The sequence below is a fragment of the Bubalus kerabau genome, chromosome 1 (genome assembly GCF_029407905.1).
Source record: "Bubalus kerabau isolate K-KA32 ecotype Philippines breed swamp buffalo chromosome 1, PCC_UOA_SB_1v2, whole genome shotgun sequence".
NCBI lineage: Eukaryota > Metazoa > Chordata > Mammalia > Artiodactyla > Bovidae > Bubalus > Bubalus kerabau.
Window position 1 is genome coordinate 116,273,689 of NC_073624.1, and position 21,254 is coordinate 116,294,942.

At 41.1% G+C, this 21,254-nt stretch overlaps 3 protein-coding genes across 8 annotated transcripts in view; 2 read left to right on the top strand and 1 right to left on the bottom strand.

Annotated features, from left to right (window-relative positions):
• LOC129656632 (uncharacterized) overlaps positions 1-7,786 on the top strand; it is a 165,175-nt gene extending 157,389 nt beyond the window's left edge. Inside the window, exon 4 of the transcript XR_008716456.1 lies at positions 7,661-7,786. The gene's annotated coding sequence lies outside the window, so the exon portion shown is untranslated. The remainder of the gene's footprint in view (positions 1-7,660) is intronic.
• LOC129656696 (spectrin alpha chain, non-erythrocytic 1-like) lies at positions 884-18,796 on the bottom strand. 2 transcript variants are annotated; one of them, XM_055587381.1, is made up of 3 exons: positions 18,553-18,796; positions 18,042-18,108; positions 884-1,879 (listed from the first exon to the last, which is right to left on the bottom strand). In XM_055587381.1, the coding sequence occupies exon 3, from the start codon at positions 1,865-1,867 to the stop codon at positions 1,232-1,234; it is 636 nt and encodes a 211-aa protein (XP_055443356.1). In that variant the 5' UTR covers positions 1,868-1,879; positions 18,042-18,108; positions 18,553-18,796; the 3' UTR covers positions 884-1,231. The 2 variants fall into 2 exon arrangements, with proteins under 2 accessions (XP_055443356.1, XP_055443355.1); XM_055587380.1 differs by having other exon boundaries at positions 18,042-18,154.
• Positions 18,797-18,888: 92 nt separating this feature from the next.
• Positions 18,889-21,254, top strand: part of OSBPL8 (oxysterol binding protein like 8) — a 170,163-nt gene continuing 167,797 nt past the window's right edge. For 2 of the 5 annotated variants that reach the window (XM_055587237.1, XM_055587258.1), the window contains exon 1: positions 18,889-19,254. The gene's annotated coding sequence lies outside the window, so the exon portion shown is untranslated. Of the gene's footprint in view, positions 19,255-19,287; positions 19,443-21,254 lie in introns of those variants that run through there. The other 3 variants (XM_055587286.1, XM_055587248.1, XM_055587268.1) reach the window with 3 other exon arrangements.

The window sequence follows — 21,254 nt, forward strand, 5'->3', positions numbered from 1 at the left end:
AATACCGAGGACTGATCTCCTTTAGGATAGACTGGTTGGATCTCCTTGCAGTCCAAAGGACTCCCAAGAGTCTTCTCCAACACCACAGTTCTAAAGCATCAATTCTTCGGCACTCAGCTTTCTTTATAGTCCAACTCTCACATCCATACATGACCACTGGAAAAACCATAGCTTTGACTAGATGGACCTTTGTTGGCAAAGTAATGTCTCTGCTTTTGAATATGCTATCTAGGTTGGTCATAACTTTCCTTCCAAGGAGTAAGCATCTTTTAATTTCCTGGCTGCAATCACCATCTACAGTGATTTTGGAGCCCTTAAAAATAAAGTCTGACACTGTTTCCACTGTTTTCCCATGCTGAAAATGTTGCTTTTTTTCTTTCATCTTTCATATTAAAATGGCTACACAAAAAGTCATTGAGTTGGACAGCATCACCAATTCAATGGACATGAGTTTGAGCAAGCTCTGGGAGATGGTGAAGGACAGGGAAGCTGGCGTGCTGCAGTCCATGGGGTCACAAAGAGTTGGACACAACTGAGTGAAGAACAATGACAACACTTTTGTGTTGTTTTGTGCTTTTTAGCCACCAATTTTGATGTTTTTAAAAAAATGCCTGCTGATATGACAGCTGTCACAATACAAGCTAACAAAACTGTTTTGAATGAAGTTAAAAACGACTGAGTGCTACTAGAGCCATCTTATGGATAAAAACTAACAAAACTTCTGGCCAACCCAGTATATATAAGCAAAACAGGAAAATGAAAACCATATTCCCTACCCAGATGTTTACCACTGTTAACAGTTTATTGTATATCTTTATTTATCCCTATGCATGCATATACATATTATATAAATATGTATTTTTATTTTTTATTTTTTTTTGGGGGGGGAGTCAAGTCATTTATTTGTCTTTTACATGAAAACAAAATTGAGGGAGGGCGAACAAGAGGGGAACTAGCTGGCTGCTCAGATTTTTCTGTAGTCGGAATGGGGCAGCCGGCCTTGAGACAGGAATTGGGTCCCCACAGCAACATGGCAATGGCGACTGGACCTAAAGCCGGTTACTGAAGCACCGTTTTCTACTAAATCTTAAACCAAGCTAAGCAAGTTAAGGTTACACTGGAGAGCAACACTGTCTGGAGTATTTTTCTTAAGAGCACAGAGAGGAGTTGACATGCAGCAAGGCGACGGTAGGGCAAGCAGCGTGGGCCAGGCTAACCTAGGAGCAGAGGATCAGTTCACGAAGAGCGAGAGGGTGAACTCGACAGTGGGGAGTTCGCGGCCCTTGCCGTCCACGTAGGGCTTCATGTGGGAGACGCAGCAGTCGGCTTGTTCCAGAGTCAGGTTCTGGTACAGCTCCTCCTTGGTCACATAAGGCTTCCCTTTGGAGCTCAGGGCCCGGAAGGCGCTCTCAATCTCCTCGCTGGACTTGACGTTCTCGGTCTCACGGCTGATCATAAAGGCCATGTACTCTTGCAGGGAGACGTGGCCGTCCCTGTTAGGATCCACAGTGTCCAGGATGGCCTCAAACTCAGGGTCGGGCTCCCCTTCCTCCACCATGGGCAGGTCATAGCCCAGGGAGCACAGACAGGATTTGAACTCCTGGTGGTTCAGCCAGCTGGACTTGTCCTTGTCGAAGTGTTTGAACATCATGCTGAATTCTTTGAGGGCCTCCTCAGTCACTCCTGTCGTGTTCCTGGCCTGGATCTGCTGCTCCAGGTTGTACTGCATGCGCATGCCCAACTGGTCAAGCTGGTCCCACTGCTGGGCCAGGCCCACGGTGCTGTGCTCCGTGTACTTGTTGTCCAGGATCAGCGCTTCCTCCATGGCCGCCCCCAGGTCTTCAATCTTCTTGAGCTGACTTCTCATAGCTCGAATCTCCTGGTATTTTTAATTGAAGTGGTTTTATCATACTTAATGTACAGTTTTGTAACTTAGCCACCTTTTAAAAATTAAAAATCTCCACCTTTCCAGATCAATACATTTTCATCTTATCTAAAACCCCAATTCAGTTTTTCTCATTAGTCCCCAAAATACCCTTACTTTGAAAATAGTAACTGAAAGCAAAGAATTATTATTTTTCCTTTCCTATAGGAACCATATTTCAGGATAACCAAAGTGTTCCAAGTAATGAAGTTTACTGAAGAATGTCAGAATAAGGCAGAAATAATTAAATTAGAATTATTTTACAGTTATTGAAATTATTGGCTCACATGAGGGTTTTAAATGAGTGTTAAAGGATAAGCTTCATGTTTGAAGAGGAAATAGATATCTCTGTAGTATCAAAGTAATGTCATACAAATTGCTTATTAGTCACAAGTTCATAAAGTAAGGATAAGTCTGCCATATCGTTAATTCAGTTATCAGTTTAAGTGTCAATAATGGTCTTCAAATATCATGAAAGATACTATATAAAAATATACTACATCATCTACAAGTATTCCAAAATGTAAACCTTGAACCCATTGAGTCTTTACATTTAATATCTTTTAGAGAAAGAGTTCAAAAAGTCAGTTTTACAACTATGAAAAATCATATTCTGGGTTGCTAAGCAAATGGGAAGGCAAAATGAAAAAAATAAAGAGATGTATGCATTGTGCTTAGGGATACATTTTGTTTTACTATGACTCACTGTACTTAAGAAATGAGTTTGGCAAGAGGTGACTGGTTTAGAGTGTTGACTCCATGTATGGTAAGAGAGCTGGTGGGAAATCTTACTTGAACGGAGAACACAACTCTGAAATTGAGTCAATCCCCTGGTTGCTGAAGAGATGTCTTTCATTATTACGTTACATGTGAGATCCTTATATTTGAAATGAGGATTGTCCAGATTCTGAAATAAACCTGCTGCCATGGCCTGAAGTTATGCTTATCTATGTATCATTTGTAATTCTTAGAATTAGGCCAGTTGATGCAAAAGTTTGGTATCAAAGGAAAGTTGGTGGAGTATTTAGTCTCTGTATTATTTTCCATCGATTGAGTTGAGTGAAAATACAGCTAGTAACATTGTATAGAATGTGGTATTTCCAAAAGATTGTAATGTTAAGAGTTTCTTTTTCTTGAGTTCTATGACTCCTATAACAACACTGTAAAATAGGCTTTTAAAATATTCACTTTACAGATGAGGAAAAGAGCTCTGTTGAGGTCACATAGCTTATAAATGACATGGTTAGGATTAGAATCAAGATCTGTCTGATTTTAGAGTTGGAGCTCAACTCCTTTACACTACACTACTTTGGTGAGTCAAATTTATATTAATAAACTTTGTAACATTGATTGAAGTGATTTTTGAGATTTTTGGGGACCTAATAGTCATACTAACTTAAAACAGTTTCTAAATTATCACTAGTAACCTAATGGGATTTCTATGCATGAAATAAAAGTACTTAGTTCTTGTCAAATATTAGCATTAAAGAAATAAAACATTAACAGAATACTTTTGATTTTCTTTTCAGATGTCAGTGCTATTCAAGGCAAAGCCTAAGCTCTTACTTGACATTTTGGGCTACTTTTTATGAATTTGACAGTTGTGCATTTGGAATCTGTTCAAATTCTATTTGTGGCTAAATCATGTGAGTGCCAAGGAGATCAGTACAACTGCTTGTTAGCATCTCTAGAGTAATCTTTATTTGTAGACTGTCTTATATAAATTTAAAGATGTTAACATGCTCAATCAGATCTATTTGCCACAGGTTATATAATGTTAGGCTTTTCACAGTAGTTTAACAGAGGTTTGGAGCAAATAATAGGTAGTGTGAGTTGCTTTTGATTTGAATACTTTTACTCAGAAAAATTATAGACATGATAAAGAGGAAACAATTATTATATTTTGTTAAGGGTAGAAAATAAGTAATAGTTGTAGAGTACATTCCCATTAGCCTCACCTATAGGTAGATAAAAGAAGCTTACATGTTTTAAAGGTTGTTTTTTTTTTTTTTTAAAGCAGGGGGCACAGTTATAGTTGAGAATATGTTTCCTTAAGAAATGAGACATTTTGGGACTTCCCTGGTGGTCCAGTGGCTAAAACTCCATACTCCCAATGTAGGGGACCAGGTTTGATCCCTGGCTGGGGAAGTAGATCCCACATGCTAATTAAATCCCACATGCTCAGAGTAGATCCCACAACTAAAGATTTTACATGCTGTAACAAAGATCTCATGTGCTCCAGCTAAGACCAAGTACAGCCAAATAAATAAAAAAAAGAAATGAGATATTTTAAAAATAGATTATCACACTTAAAACCATAATTCTTTAATATCATGTATCATGAAGTCATGACAGAGGATGAGATGGTTGGATGGCATCACCAACTCGATAGACATGAGTTTGAGCAAGCTCCAGGAGTTGGTGATGGACAGGGAAGCCCGGTGTGTGGCAGTCCATGGGATCACAAAGAGTCAGATACGACTGAGCGACTGAACTGAACTGAAGTGAACATGAAGTCAGTATTAAAATTTCCCTGTTGTTTTTGTTTAGTCACTCAGCTGTGTCCAACTCTCTGTGACCCCATGGACTGTAGCCCGCCAGGCTCCTCTGTCCGTGGAACTTCCCAGGCAAGAATACTGGAGTGGGTTGCCATCTCCTCCTCCAGGGGAATCTTCCAGACCCAGGGCTCAATCCCTGGTCTCCTGCTTGGCAGGCAGATTCTTTACCACTGAGCCACCCAGGAATATCCCATTAATGTCTCCTTATGGAAGTGGTTTGTTTGACTCAGAGGTCCATACGTTGCATTTGGTTGGTGTGTCTGATGCATCTCTTTTAACCCATGACAGTGCCTTTCTTTTCCTTGCCTTCATTTGTGAATAAAGGTCATTCTCTCCCAGATTTTTCCCTGTTCTTAGATTAGATCCTTGTGTTTATATAGGGTACTATTTTTGTAAAAATATAAGAAAGGAGGGCAGAGTTAGAATGCAAACGATGTCAGGTCCAAGACTATTAGCTGATAGCAAAAAATAGTGGGAAGTAGTCAACAATGAAGGACCACTAGGGGTACAATCTTCAGCCATCTCTGGAAAGGAGTTGACATTCAAAGACAAAGTCTTAAATGGGGCTGTGTCAACTCCAGCTCATTTCTTAGAGGGGGTTACCCAGGTTTGTGGTTAAAGGAAATGACTGGGGGAATGGGACTGGGAGCCTCATTTAGCTGTGCATGTAAGAATAGTAAACAAAAGTAAAGTTCCCAAAGGAGCTGACTGAAAACAAGTAGAGAGGAGTATCAACAAGACCTAGAACAAAGGGATGATCCTGACAGGAATGCACTGGACAGATGTTACTGGAATATAGGGTAGGTGCCTTTTTCCTCCACTTTGTCACCTCTGGGTTCCAGTGTTCTAGATGGGTAGGAGAGACACTACCTACCTAGAGTATCTGGTGGAAGTCATCTAGGTCAGTAGGCTCTGTCCTTGTTGGGAGGGGTGGGTAGATGGCTGCTACCTGATAGTACTGGAGTATGGCACCTTCATTCCAGCGGACAGCAGAAAGGACAGTTTTGAAACACTGTTAGTTTATAGGGTGAGGCCTCTTGCTCTCTTCTCATTCATTTCAGGAAAGAGGTGGAGTAATATAGATTCTTGATAGATATTTTTTTGAAAGAGAATGGGCCTCAGCTCTGGTAAAACTGATAACTTATTAAATCAAAGAATTAAAGTACTCTGGTTTAAACAAACTGAATTACTTGTGACCTCTCAGAAAGTTTGTAGATATGTACATACAAGCTGAACAAAGTTAACTGGAATAATCTATAGTAGTAATATGTAATCTTTTATATGTTAAAAGATACAAAGAAATAAAAGTCATTTCAGCATTCTGCAGTGAAATTATAGTTTTATTAAGAAAGTATTATAGAAGAAAGTATATTTTGAATAATATAATGGGGGCTGAGGGAAAGAGAGTAAAGCTTTGGTGAAAAAAATGAAGTATAATTCCTTTACCATCTTTGCATTATAGTTGCCACAATTTTAGGACCTTAACAGATTGTGTGGCCTATGTTTCCCATCTTTACATTATTATACACCCTCCTAAAATTGGAATAAAAGATATATTTAGAACTTGTAATATGTAGTCAGGTAGTCATCAAAAAGAGATGGGTTCGTCTTTTAAAAATTTATTTGGAGCTTAGAGTGCCCTCTGAGCTGAATTAAAACTCAGGAGTCAACCCTAACACCTGAGCATAAACTTTTAACTATTTCCAGAGATGTATTAAAAATCACATCATGCACCTAACTTTGAATAGGCAATGTAGGTGGAAAGAGTAGGCAGAGCTTTTCAACAAGATTTAATTGTCCTTAACCTGTGAATATGTAATTACATAATTCATTATGATGAACTTTCATTTTTAGACTTCTGTGGAATCACTAATGCTTCAGTTATGTGAAAAACAGTAATAATTCTGTTTTTTATTATTCCAAATCATGATCTCCTAAATATATGCTAATTTCTTAGCCTGATTATTAGTGAATCATCTTCATTGGTACATTATGCAAATTTGAACTAAGAATGTCATTATGAAGAAAAACACTTAAAATGCAGCACCAGTACAGTTATTTAAAATGAGAATGCCAATAAAATATTAATATAATTTTGCCTATATGGATGAGAAAAGAGCAAAAAAATGGAAATGTTTAGTGATTTTGCTTTTTAAGGCATATTCTAGGAGGAGATAATAATACAAATGGGTGACATACTTGGTCCAATGAGGTCTATTGAATAGTAACTGTAAAGTGAGAATTTGATTGGACTTATCCTGCTGTTAGGCATATGGATGATTATTTTTCATTTAAAATATTAAAATAATTTTAACAGTTCTTACTGTTTTACATAATCAATAGTTTTTATATTTATGCAAATATGTGCCACTTTCAAATGTCTTTCAGTCTCAACTCTCAGACCTCCCATTTGGGATCATTTCATTTTTGTTTGAAGAAAGATATTTCTTCTTTAGACTTTCTGTTGGTGAGAATCTATTATCAGCAAACTCTGCTCTTGCTTGCCTGAAAATGCCTTTGTTCTTCTGGCATTCTTGAAAGATCTTTCCACTGGTTATTGAATTGTAGACTGACAGTCATGTTCTTTTAGCCCATGGAGGATATTATTCCACTGCCTTTTGGTCTCTATTGTTACTGATGAAAAGTCAGTTATCGGACACTTTTGAGGATAATCTGTATTTTTTTTCCTCTGCTACTTTTATGGCTTTCTTTTCTGTTTTTGGTGTTCTACAGTGTCATTATAATGTATCTAAATATGGATTTATTATTCTTTAAATCACTTGGGATTTGAGAGACATTTTTAGGATTGTGGGTTGGAGTCTTTCATCAGTTCTGGAAATTCTCATCCATTATCTTGCCAAATATTGCCTCTGCACAATTTTCTCTTTCCTATTCTTCTGGAGCTATAATTCAAATTAGTTTGGATTTTCTCATAATGTCTTCCATATCAATTAACATCTCTTTTATATTTTTCTGTTGCATTTGGGATAATTTCATCATCTCTGTCTCCTAGTTCCCTGATCATACTTCTGCTCTGTCAAATAGACTAGTAAACTTGCCCACTGACAATTGAACTTGTCAATTTTTTTCAAATATCTGCAGTCTTTTTTTATAGTTTCTTATTCTCTGTACATATTTTCAAGCTTGTTTTTATTTTTTATTCATGTTTTATATGTAGAGTACATCATGAGAAATGCTGGGCTGGATGAAGGACAAGCTGGAATCAAGACTGTCAGAAGAAATATCAGTAACCTCAGATATGCAGCTGATACTGCCCTTAAGGCAGAAAGCAAAGAGGAACTAAAGAGCCTCTTGATGAAGGTGAAAGAAGAGAGTGAAAAAACTGGCTTAAAACTCAATATTCAAAAAACAAATCATGGCATCCAGTCCCATCACTTCATGGCAAACAGATGGGAAAACAATGGAAATAGGGAGAGACTATTTTTCTGGGCTCCAAAATCATTGCAGATGGTGACTGCAGCCATGAAATTCAAAGATGCTTGCTCCTTGGAACAAAAGCTATGACTAACCTAGACAGTGTATTGAAAAGCAGAGACATTACTTTTCCAACAAAGGTCCATCTAGTCAAAGCTATGGTTTTTCCCAGTAGTCATATATGGATCTGAGAGTTGGACCATAAAGAAAGCTGAGCGTCAAAGAATTGATGCTTTTGAACTGTGGTGTTGGGAGAAGACTCTTGAGAGTCCCTTGGACTGCAAGGAGATCCAACCAGTCAATCCTAAAGGAAATCGGTCCTGAATATTCACTGGAAAGACTGACGCTGAGGCTGAAACTCCAATACTTTGGTCACCTGATGCAAATAGCTGACTCACTGGAAAAGACCCCGATGCTGGGAAAGACTGAAAGCAGGAGGAGAAGGGGATGACAGAGAATGAGATGACTGGATGGCATCACCAATTCAAAGGACATGAACTTGGGCAAGCTTCGGGAGATAGTGAAGGACAGGAAAGCATGGCGTGCTGCAGTCCATGGGGTTGCAGAGTCAGACACGACTGAGCTACTGGACAACAGCAACAATATACTTTATATATTTTATAGTCTGTGTTTGGTAATTTCAGTAGTTGAAGTTGTTTTAAATCTGTTTCTGTTTAAGACAGTAAATTTTCTGTGTAGACTTGGGGATGGGTGTATATGCTATTATGGGGGAAGTTTATTTCTAGTACATCTTTAAACTGAATGAATAATTCTTGGAACACTTCTCTCTCTCTCTGTATGTGTGTGCCCGTAGGACAGGTCATGGCTTTTGTCTCTTATTAAATAAAGAAAATCTCATGTAAACTGGGCTTGGCAAATGTCCATAGGGTAAAAGCATGCTTTAGGATCTGCTCACGTCTCTAAGTTTCTGCCTTCACTTAATTTCTTTGACCTACTAATTTCTTTATTGCCAGTTAATCAATGAGATACCTAGTCCATAATATTGCCAAAAACAAAGCCTATGCTTTATCTTAAAGTTTATTATCCAAACTTTCTTGGAGGGATATTTTCTTAAGATAAATAAGAGTAAGCTGAAATGCTTAAAATCAATATGCAAATATTTTGTAAGGAAATCTGTAGATTTTATAATAGACTTTCTTTTTAATATAAATTTTATTTGAATGTCTATCAGATATCTGGCTGACTGTTTTGTAGATCTCTATCATTTCATTTTATTAAACAGAAGTTTACATATTGTTCTAAACTACATTTAGTCTTTGAACCACTAACCTGTTGGTTAAAATTCACTTTAGGTGCTCTGTGAGGTTATGTTATATAACAATTTCAAAAATCTCTGTAATTTAGAACAAGAAATATTTATGTTTTACTCTTCTTTCACATTTATAGCTGCAAGTTAGCTGCAGTATTGCTCCAGGGTGAAGGTCAATTTCAGGTCTGCTCCAGTATTTTCTCATTCTGAGACACTACTTGGAACATGCTTTGCTCACGGCAGGCAGTTCAAGACTAATGAAAGAAGATATTAAAGACAAATTAAAGAAGTTAGCATGTGTCACATCTACTCACAAACAACTGGCTAGAGCAAGTCACATGACCAAGAGTAATAGTACAATCCACTTCATAGACTTCAAGATAATGTCAAAAACTTTATTTATGTCTGAAATTGCTCTCAATCTTCTTTGACAAATTACAATTTTAACCTAAAAGCCTCATCAGCAGTCTTTGGTAATGTAAGTGTCTAAATGGAAGGCTAATAGAAAAAAGCTCAGACAGTGAAGAATCTGCTGCAATGCAGGAGACCTGCATTCAATCCCTGGGTCAGGAAGATCCCTTGGAGAAGGGAATGCCTACACATTCCAGTATTCTTGCCTGGGAAATGCCACGGACAGAGGAGCCTGGTGGGCTACAGTCCATGGGATCACAAAGAGTTGGACAGTATTGATTGGCTAACATTTTCTTTCAAAGGAAAAACCAAAACCAAAAAAAAAAAAAAAAGCAACACCCTTCAAACCAAATTTCTCACATTCTAGGTCAGAGTTTTCTATGGGAAAGATTATCATGCTTGTCAGTGCTTAAACTTTTTGAAAAAAAGAAAACTTTTCATTCTTAGAAATGTATAATTAATTAAACATTAGGCAAAAGACATGGATTCTCATTGGACTTTAAATAGCAGAGTTATAATAAAAAGTTTTAGTTTAAAATACTATTCTTAAAATCATTTTAAGAGTAGCAAATTGCAGGGCTTCTCAACACAGAAAATGGAAGCTACCTAATACTTTTCAGTTACAGTGCAATATCACGTACTACAGTTTCTGCTTATGTTATGATTACATTGAAAATGCAAGATTGAATGATTATCTCCTGAAATCCTAGAATATCAGATTTGAAAGGATCTAAAAAACATATATTTTTCAACTGTAATGCATTGAGATGCCATTTTGCTGCAATCAATTGTGATGTATGTTAAAATCATTAGTTACTCATGACAAATAACCATTACTAGCAGTAGTTAATACTGCTAGTAGTAGTTAATAACTACAGTAGTTAATACTGCTAGTAGTATTAATACTGGAGCAGCCGTGAAGACATGCCCCACGCCCAAGGTACGAGAAACCCAAGTAAGATGGTAGGTGTGGCAAGAGGGCATCAGAGGGCAAACACACTGAAACCATACTCACAGAAAACTAGTCAATCTAATCACACTAGGACCACAGCCTTGTCTAACTCAATGAAACTAAGCCATGCCCGTGGGGCCACCCAAGATGGGCAGGTCATGGTGGAGAGATCTGACAGAATGTGGTCCACTGGAGAAGGGAATGGCAAACCACTTCAGTATTCTTGCCTTGAGAACCCCATGAACAGTATGAAAAGGCAAAATGATAGGATACTGAAAGGGGAACTCCCCAGGTCAGTAGGTGCCCAATATGCTACTGGAGATCAGTGGAGAAATAACTCCAGAAAGAATGAAGGGATGGAGCCAAAGCAAAAAGAATACCCAGCTGTGGATGTGACTGGTGATAGAAGCAAGGTCCAATGCTGTAAAGAGCAATATTGCATAGGAACCTGGAATGTCAGGTTCAAGGCAAGGCAAATTGGAAGTGGTCAAACAGGAGATGGCAGGAGTGAATGTCGACAATCTAGGAATCAGCAAACTGAAATGGACTGGAATGGGTGAATTTAACTCAGATGACCATTATATCTACTACTGCGGGCAGGAATCCCTCAGAAGAAATGGAGTAGCCATCATGGTCAGCAAAAGAGTCCGTAATGCAGTACTTGGATGCAATCTCAAAAATGACAGAATGATCTCTGTTCATTTCCAAGGCAAACCATTCAATATCACAGTAATCCAAGTCTATGCCCCAACCAGTAATGGTGAAGAAGCTGAAGTTGAACGGTTCTATGAAGACCTACAAGACCTTTTAGAACTAACACCCAAAAAAGATGTCCTTTTCATTATAGGGGACTGGAATGCAAAAGTAGGAAGTCAAGAAACACCTGGAGTAACAGGCAAATTTGGCCTTGGAATACGGGATGAAGCAGGGCAAAGACTGATAGAGTTTTGCCAAGAAAATGCACTGGTCATAACAAACACCGTCTTCCAACAACACAAGAGAAGACTATACATGGACATCACCAGATGGTCAACACCAAAATCAGATTGATTATATTATTTGCAGCCAAAGATGGAGAAGCTCTATACAGTCAGCAAAAACAAGACCAGGAGCTGACTGTGGATCAGATCATGAACTCCTTATTGCCAAATTCAGACTGAAATTGAAGAAAGTAGGGAAAACCACTAGACCATTCAGGTATGACCTAAATCAAATCCCTTATGATTATACAGTGGAAGTGAGAAATAGATTTAAGGGCCTAGATCTGATAGATAGAGTGCCTGATGAACTATGGAATGAGGTTCGTGACATTGTACAGGAGACAGAGATCAAGACCATCCCCATGGAAAAGAAATGCAAAAAAGCAAAATGGCTGTCTGAGGAGGCCTTACAAATAGCTGTGAAAAGAAGAGAAGCGAAAAGCAAAGGAGACAAGGAAAGATATAAGCATCTGAATGCAGAGTTCCAAAGACTATCAAGAAGAGATAAGAAAGCCTTCTTCAGCGATCAATGCAAAGAAATAGAGGAAAACAACAGAATGGGAAAGACTAGAGATCTCTTCAAGAAAATAAGAGATACCAAAGGAACATTTCATGCAAAGATGGGCTCGATAAAGGACAGAAATGGGATGGACCTAACAGAAGCAGAAGATGTTAAGAAGAGATGGCAAGAATACACAGAGGAACTGTACAAAAAAGATCTTTACGACCCAGATAATCACAATGGAGTGATCACTGACCTAGAGCCAGACATCCTGGAATGTGAAGTCAAGTGGGCCTTAGAAAGCATCACTACGAACAAAGCTAGTGGAGGGGATGGAATTCCAGTTGAGCTATTCCAAATCCCGAAAGATGATGCTGTGAAAGTGCTGCACTCAATATGCCAGCAAATTTGGAAAACTCAGCAGTGGCCACAGAACTGGAAAAGGTCAGTTTTCATTCCAATCCCAAAGAAAGGCAATGCCAAAGAATGCTCAAACTACTGCACAATTGCACTCATCTCACATGCTAGTAAAGTAATGCTCAAAATTCTCCAAGCCAGGCTTCAGCAATATGTGAACCATGAACTTCCTGATGTGCAAGCTGGTTTTAGAAAAGGCAGAACCAGAGATCAAATTGCCAACATCCGCTGGATCATGGAAAAAGCAAGAGAATTCCAGAAAAACATCTATTTCTGCTTTCTTGACTATGCCAAAGCCTTTGACTATGTGGATCACAAGAAACTGTGGAAAATTCTGAAAGAGATGGGAATACCAGACCACCTGACCTGCCTCTTGAGAAACCTATATGCAGGTCAGGAAGCAACAGTTAGAACTGGACATGGAACAACAGACTGGTTCCAAATAGGAAAAGGAATACGTCAAGGCTGTATATTGTCACCCTGTTTATTTAACTTATAGGCAGAGTACATCATGAGAAACGCTGGGCTGGAAGAAGCACAAGCTGGAATCAAGATTGCTGGGAGAAATATCAGTCACCTCAGATATGCAGATGACACCACCCTTAGGCAGAAAGTGAAGAGGAACTCAAAAGCCTCTTGATGAAAGTGAAAGTGAAGAGTGAAAAAGTTGGCTTAAAGATCAACATTCAGAAAACAAAGATCATGGCATCCGGTCCCATCACTTCATGGGAAACAGATGGGGAAACAGGGGAAACAGTGTCAGACTTTTATTTTTGGGCTCCAAAATCACTGCAGATGGTGACTGCAGCCATGAAATTAAAAGACGCTTACTCCTTGGCAGGATAGTTATGACCAACCTAGATAGCATATTGAAAGGCAGAGACATTACTTTGCCAACAAAGATTTGTCTAGTCAAGGCTATGGTTTTTCCTGTGGTCATGTATGGATGCGAGAGTTGGACTGTGAAGAAGGCTGAGCGCCGAAAAATTGATGCTTTTGAACTGTGGTGTTGGAGAAGACTCTTGAGAGTCCCTTGGACTGCAAAGAGATCCAACCAGTCCATTCTGAAGGAGATCAGTCCTGGGTGTTCATTGGAAGGAATGATGCTGAAGCTGAAACTCCAGTACTTTGGCCACCTCATGCAAAGAGTTGACTCATTGGAAAAGACTGTGATGCTGGGAGGGATTGGGGGCAAGAGGAGAAGGGGACGACAGAGGATGAGATGGCTGGATGGCATCACTGACTCATTGGACCTGAGTCTCAGTGAACTCCGGGAGTTGGTGATGGACAGGGTGGCCTGGGGTGCTGTGATTCATGGGGTCTCAAAGAGTCGGACACGACTGAGCGACTCATCTGATCTGATCTGATCTGAGCAGTAGTTAAAATACAGAAGATTATGAAAGATATACTTGAAATCAAGCAGTACCCTGAGAAGACTTTCCAGGGACAGACCCTGGAATCCTCTCTCCCACTCTTGTTTATAGAAAAGTTTTAGCTTCCTCCAAATTCCAAAGAGCAGATTTAATCAGAGGAGTGAGAAAATGCAGGAATAAAGGAAACCAGTCAAGCAAGACAAAATAACAGTTTATCCATAAAACTAAGTCAAGGGCCTTTAGTTCCTCCTCGAGGGCTACAGATAATATCCCAAGCCATATCTTTGAGCTGTCTTGCAGATACTAAAATTCGCAGCAGGTGGAAGAAGTCAACTGCTAACCCCCAGCACATAGAACCCAGACCGGTTGGACCAGAAAGATTATAATGTTGACTCTCAAATACCACCCTGTTTCCTCACCACCAGTCAATCAGAAGGATGTCCACAAACTGATCAGACACCCTGGGACCCTCACCTTGCCTTTTAAAATTCTTTCCATCAGGGAGTTTGGGTCTTTTGATCATGAGCTGCTTCTTCTCTTTGCTTGAGCCCACACTGGGCACCTTGCAAAAAAACCTGTACTTTCCTTCACCACAACTTGGTGTCAAGGAATGACTTTACTGTGCACCAGTGAGGGGAACCCAAATTCGGTTCTGCAATATATTAATTACTTACATTTGTCTTCCCTATTATATCTTCACTTTCACTTACATGCATTCTGGGTGAGTGCGTGGGTGTGTGTGTGTGAGACAGAGAGAGAGGAGTTACAGCTAGTTTGAAAACAATTTGCATAATCCTGGGTACACCATGACTATTTGTTTCAAATGTGAATATCATCCATTGGAAAAAAGGATTGCATATCATTCCTTAAAGAGCATGTAGTCTAACCCCCTTTTATCAGAACTTGAAATGCAGGGAGTAACTTATCTAGTTGCATATCTAATTAACCTAAGCTTCCTTGATTCCAGTACAGTGCTTTCCCTTTCAATAAACGACTGTATTTTCAACAGCCAGTGTAAGAAATGGTTGTCTGAGGAGGCTTTATAAATAAATGTGAAAAGAAAAGAAGCGAAAGGCAAAGGAGAAAAGGAAAGATATACCCATTTGAATGCAGAGTTCCAAAGAACAGCAAGGAGAGAGGTAAGAAAGCCTTCCTCAGTGATCAATGCAAAGAAATAGAGGAAAACAATAGAATGGGAAAAACTAGAGATCTCTTAAAAAAAAAATTAGAGATACCAAGGGAACATTTCATGCAAAGATGGGCACAATAAAGGATAGAAATGACATGGACCTAACAGAAGCAGAAGATATTAAGAAGAGGTGGCAAGAATACATAGAAGAACTATGCAAAAAAGATTTTCATGACCCAGATAATCACGATGGTGTGATCACTGACCTAGAGCCAGACATCCTCGAATGTGAAGTCAAGTGGGCCTTAGAAAGCATCACTATGAACAAAGCTAGTGGAGGTGATGGAATTCCAGTGGAGCTCTTTCAAATCCTGAAAGATGATGCTGTGAAAGTGCTGCACTCACTATGCCAGCAAATTTGGAAAACTCAGCAGTGGCCACTGGTGGAAAAGTGGAAAAGGGCAGTTTTCATTCCAATCCCAAAGAAAGGCAATGCCAAAGAATGTTCAAACTACTGTGCAATTGCACTCATCTCACATGTTAGCAAAGCAATGCTCAAAATTCTCCATGCCAGGCTTCAACAGTACATAAACTGTGAACTTCCAGATATTCAAGCTGGATTTTAAAAAGGCAGAGGAACCAGAGATCAAATTGCCAACATCTGTTGGATCATTGAAAAAGCAAGACAGTTCCAGAAAAACGTCTACTCTTGCTTTATTGACTATGCCAAAGCATTTGACTGGGTGGATCACAACAAACTGTGGAGAATTCTTCAAGAGATGGGAATACCAGACCATCTGACCTGCCTCCTGAGAAATCTGTATGCAGGTCAAGAAGCAACAGTTAGAACTGGACATGGAACAACAGACTGGTTCTAAATCAGGAAAGGAGTATGTCAAGGCTGTATATTGTCACCCTACTTATTTAACTTCTATGCAGAGTACATCATGAGAAATGCTGGGCTGGAAGAAGCACAAGCTGGACTCAAGATTTCCGGGAGAAATATCAATAACCTCAGATATGCAGATGACACCACCCTTATGGTAGAAAGCAAAGAACTAAAGAGCCTCTTGATGAAAGTGAAAGAGGAGAGTTAAAAAGTTGGCTTAAAGCTCAACATTGAGAAAACCAAGATCATGGCATCTGGTCCCATCACTTCATTGCAAATAGATGGGGAAACAATGGAAACAGTGACAGACTTTATTTTGGGGGGCTCTAAAATCACTGCAGATGGTGACTGCACCCATGAAATTACAAGACACTTGCTCCTTGGAAGACAAGTTTTGACCAACCTAGACAGCATATTAAAAAGTAGAGACATTACTTTGCTGACAAAGGTCCATCTAGTCAAAGCTATGGTTTTTCCAGTAGTCATGTATGGATGTGAGAGCTGAACCATAAAGAGTTGAGCACTGAAGAATTGATGCTTTTGAACTGTGGTATTCTAGGAGACTCTTGGAAGTCCCTTGGATTGCAAGAAGATCCAACCTGTCAATCCTAAAGGAAATCAGTCCTGAATAATCATTGAAAGGACTGATGTTGAAGCTGAAACTCTAATACTTTGGCCACCTGATGGGAAGAACTGACTCATCTGAAAAGACCCTGATGCTGGGAAAGATTGAAGGCAGGAGGAAAAGGGAACAGAAGAGGGTGAGATAGTTGAATGGTATCACCGACTCAATGGACATGAGTTTGAGTAAACTTCAGGAGTTGGTGATGGACAGGCAAGCCTAGCATGCTGCAGTCCGTGGGGTCGCAGAGTTGGACAGGACTGAGCAACTGACTGAACTGAATTTATCTAGTCACATCTAATTAACCTAAGCTTCCTTGATTCCAGTACACTGCTTTCCATTTCAATAAATGACTTTATTTTCAACAGCCAGTGTAAGAAAGTGGGGTTGAGGCAGAAGAGGACTAGACAAGGCAATTCATCGCCTACATCTAATCTTTAGTCTCAGTTCCCAAAGTCAAGGAAAAGCCAAAGAGCCCAGATGGTGTATTTGGCATCTTATCTATGCTCTGGGAACATTATTTTTGAAATCCTGTTGTTGTTGTTTTGTCATTTTGTCCTACACTTTGTGACCCCCATGGACTGTAGCCCACCAGGCTCCTCTGTCCTTGGGATTTCCCAGGCAAGAATACTGGAGTGGGTTGCCATTTTCTTCTCCAGGGGATCTTCCTCCGGACCCAGGGATCGAACACATGTCTCCAGCTTGGCAGGCTGATTTCTTACTGCTGAGCCACCAGGAAAGCCCATAGATTTTGAAATCTATCTGATTGCAACTCAGAATAAGAAATACAGTTTAAATCATAACACAGGTCATAGGCACCCTCCTCCACAACTGAAACCAAAGTTTCAGAATCCTTGCCCTTGTTATATATACACTCTGATCTTTTAGATTCCATTCTAGCCTGTCATTAAAAAGTAAAATAGACTTTTGAGTCAGTTCAAAAACCCCTGCTCTAGAAAATAGAAGACAGGCTTCAATCTGCTCACAAACTCCAAAATTACTAGCTTTGCTGAAATTGTGTCATTCACAGAATACTAAACTTCCCTCATATTTATCTGAACCACACAACTACAATTTCTCAGACTTCAGAACAGAACCTATAGAACCTTTTCCTCATTGGAACACCACTTCATTATAATATCTCATAGATTCTAAGACTCATTCTTTTTCACATTTTAACATCTCCGAGTTTAAGATGCATCTTTAAAAAATCAGTGGCATGGCACAGTTTAATTGGCAAAGTTTATTTTCTTTCTTGGGTAACATAAAATAATGGTGAGTCTTAAGTTCCATGATGTTTTTAGAGTTTCTATGAAATATTTTAGTAATAAGGATTATATAGGCCAAACTCTTCTGCTTATTCATTTCAAAGTGTTCAGCTGATCAGAATGTTTTTTGACCTCTTAAGAAAACGTAATGAGAATCACGTAAGAAAAGAACTTAGTTCTGGGTTAGAAGGAAAAATGAGTTACAAACTGAGTTTACTTATTAGTGAAAGCTTTTTCATGTGCCTTCATTGTTAACAGAATTTGATTATGATCTTTCTGCTTTTCTACCGCCCTTATTTTTGTATTGTTACCGTCTTTTGGTCACTGACACTTTACTCTTCCTCTCATCACGGGGTTGAGGTGCGAGTTCCTTGGATTCTGGTTAAAAGAGAAGGCAAAAGGTTATGTCCAAAAGTTAATGCACCTGAAAAAAAAAAATCAAGAATTAGGGTTTATTTTAAAAATGGAACGAATCGTCAAATTCCTGTGTATCTGTTTAAAATAGTCACCAAACTCACACATTGTAAAACTAAATGTTAAACTGGCACGAAGGATCCCGAACAGGACTAGAAACCAAAATAACTTTGCTAAACTATTTTCATCTCAGCATGAAAGAAATGCACCATCCTCTCCTCAAAAATAAAAATCTCTAATGAAGAAAACAGTACATTAAATGCCACAACTGACGTGCTACTAGAAATAGGAAGTAGTTACTGCTTTCCAAGGCAGATACCACGATACTTTCTGTGTTCCTTTGCTTGGCTAAAACTTTAGGCAAGCCCCAGGCTGGGGTTAGGGTCAGGGGGGGACCCTGAGTCCTACCCGGGAGCTCTGCGGGACAGTCTCCTTAGTTTAGGCAGGGCCCTGCACGACCGGTCCCAAAGGCCTCGCCTCAACAGGCGCGGGGCGGGCGAGTGGGTTCGCCTCCGGAGCCCGCCCCAGGATGTCCAGAGGCGCTTTCGGCCGCGATAAGACTCCGCCCGAACCAGCTGTTGACAGTTACTCCCGCGCGGCCGACGCCCGCTCAGCTGGAGACGCTTCGTCACCGCCTCCGCGCGTCGTCACGTGACGGGAAGGGGGCGTGACGGAGCCCGCCAACAGGGGGCGGGGCCGGGGCGGGTCCTCGATGTGAAGGAGCTCGGCGGCTCCGGAGGCCCAGAGCGGCGGCGGCGCGGCCGATGACAGCATCAGGCTGCGACGCGTCCCCGGGCGGGAGGCGGTGGTAGCGGCAGCCCCAGCGGCTGCAGCGATAGCTGTCGCCGGCGCGGTAGCCGCTGCGGGTAGCTCGCAGACAGAGGGAGGTGGGGGCCCGCCCTTGCCGGCAGACCGTAGGGCCGGCGTTCGCGCCTTCGCGGGCCGAGCGGGTACTGCCTTCTCGGCCGCGAGGCAGCGCCCTTGGGCTGGGCTCGTGCCCCAGCTGCCGCCGGCGACTGCGGCCGAGAGAAGTTGGGGTCCGACTGGACGCGTGCGGGGCCCCACAGGAACCGACCGCCCGCGCCCCGCCTCTCTGGGGGCTCCGCACCGGTGAGTGTAGCGTGGGTCTCTGTGTCCACACCCTCCGGGCGGCGGCACCCCTGCCTTGCACGTTCTGCGCTCGGGCCGGCGGGGACTGCGGGCACCCCGCGCCGGGGAGGCTTCCTTTGGTCCCTGTGTCCCCTCTTGGAGTGGGACATTCCAAAGGCTGGAGAGGATGGAGTGCTTTGAGGCCCACGGTGAGTGCGTCTGCAACCTCACAAAGCCGCAGCAGGGGCAGGGGGCCGGTACCGTCTTTTGGACGGCCCCGAGAGTCGGCCCCCGCCCGAAGTTTGCTTGGGCGGACGGCGGGGTCTCGCCGGAAGCCCTGGCGCCGGGGAGAGTGGCGCTTTGTCTCTTGATGCAGTTTAGGCGAGGCTCCCGTTTTCCTGTGACAGCCCGGAGGAGGGCTGTGGCGCGCACCGCAGACCGCGCCCGCCCTGGGAGAGCCGAGCGCCACGGTGTTTTTCCTCTAAACCTCAGTTTCTGTGGCCTTCTTGTAGCGTAGGAGGAAGGCGAAGCCTTTGCTGTACTTTTAAATTTAGTGTTTGTGTGTGATCCCTTTCTGGAGAATGGAATTGGGTTCCAAGAAGCTTCACAAAGAGCCTGCCTTTGGTTCATTGAGCCATCCACTCAAGACCGGCCCAGCCGAAGCAACAGTATATGCAGATGTTCCATTCACAAAAGTCATTCGACACTCTTTATGAGAGACATCTGCGATTGGGGAACACACCTAATTTAATTTTGTCTAAATACTTCCTGAAACAATAGGTAACTTGGAAAGGAAAGTGAAGTCGCTCAGTCGTGTCCGACTCTTTGCGACCCCATGGACTGTAGCCTACCAGGCTCCTCTGTCCATGGGATTTTCCAGGCAATAGTATTGGAGTGGATTGCCATTTCCTTCTCCAGGGGATCTTCCCGACCCAGGGATCAAACCCCGGTCTCCCGCATTGTAGACAGACGCTTTACCGTATGAGCCACCTACTTAAATAGATGGGGAAATTTACCCGATTGATGTTATATGCATATTTACTTTAAACAATTTAATGAGGTTTTTGTCTTTCTGATGCTGGAAGATGTAAATGACTTCTAAGTAGTATTACATTGCACTGTGTATGGTAGGGTTATTCGTTTTTAATTAACTTTCTCTGAAACTTAGCTTCAAATTAGAGCCACTGCACCCCACTCCAGTACTCTTGCCTGGAAAATCCCATGGACGGAGAAGCCTGGTAGGCAGCAGTCCATGGGGTCGCAAAGAGTCGGACACGACTGAGCGACTTCACTTTCACTTTTCACTTTCATGCATTGGAGAAGGAAATGGCAACTCACTCCAGTGTTCTTGCCTGGAGAATCCCAGGCACGGGAGAGTCTGATGGGCTGCCGTCTATGGGGTCGCACAGAGTCGGACACGACTGAAGCGACTTAGCAGCAGCAGCAGCAGCAGCAGCAGCAGCAGCAGCATAGGTCTTTTCAAAAATAATTATTTAAAAGTTTTGTTTTGTTTTTTGGCCTCCCTTAAGATTCCAAGGATTGTGAATTCTTTGTTAGTTTCCGTCTTCTGTCTCATCCAGTGTTATCTAAACTTGATCAAGCGGAGAGACTAGGATGAATTTCTGTGCTTGCTCGAACCTGTTTTGCAGTGAAAATTTTAAGATCATGCTAGCTTTATGAAACAGGTTGGAGAAGGAAGAGTGTCCTCTGTTACAGCTAATTTAAAATGTTACTCGTTTTTTTTTTCTTTTTTCATTAGTAACTGTGTGCGGAATGACTCCAACATGCCTGTTCAAAGTAATGGAAAAGGGAATAGATGAAACATAAGAACTACTTTTTAGGTCTTTAATTATGGAGCTTAAGTTGTGTTCAAATTCCATGTGAACCGTTTGAGCCACAATACATTGTACACAGGTGCTTAGAATGGCCGGTTTAATTAAACATGGCCATGGTTTATTTATCTTTTATTGAATCATAGTATTTGTTGTAATTGTGATCTGTGAAAAGGTTTTTCACAGATT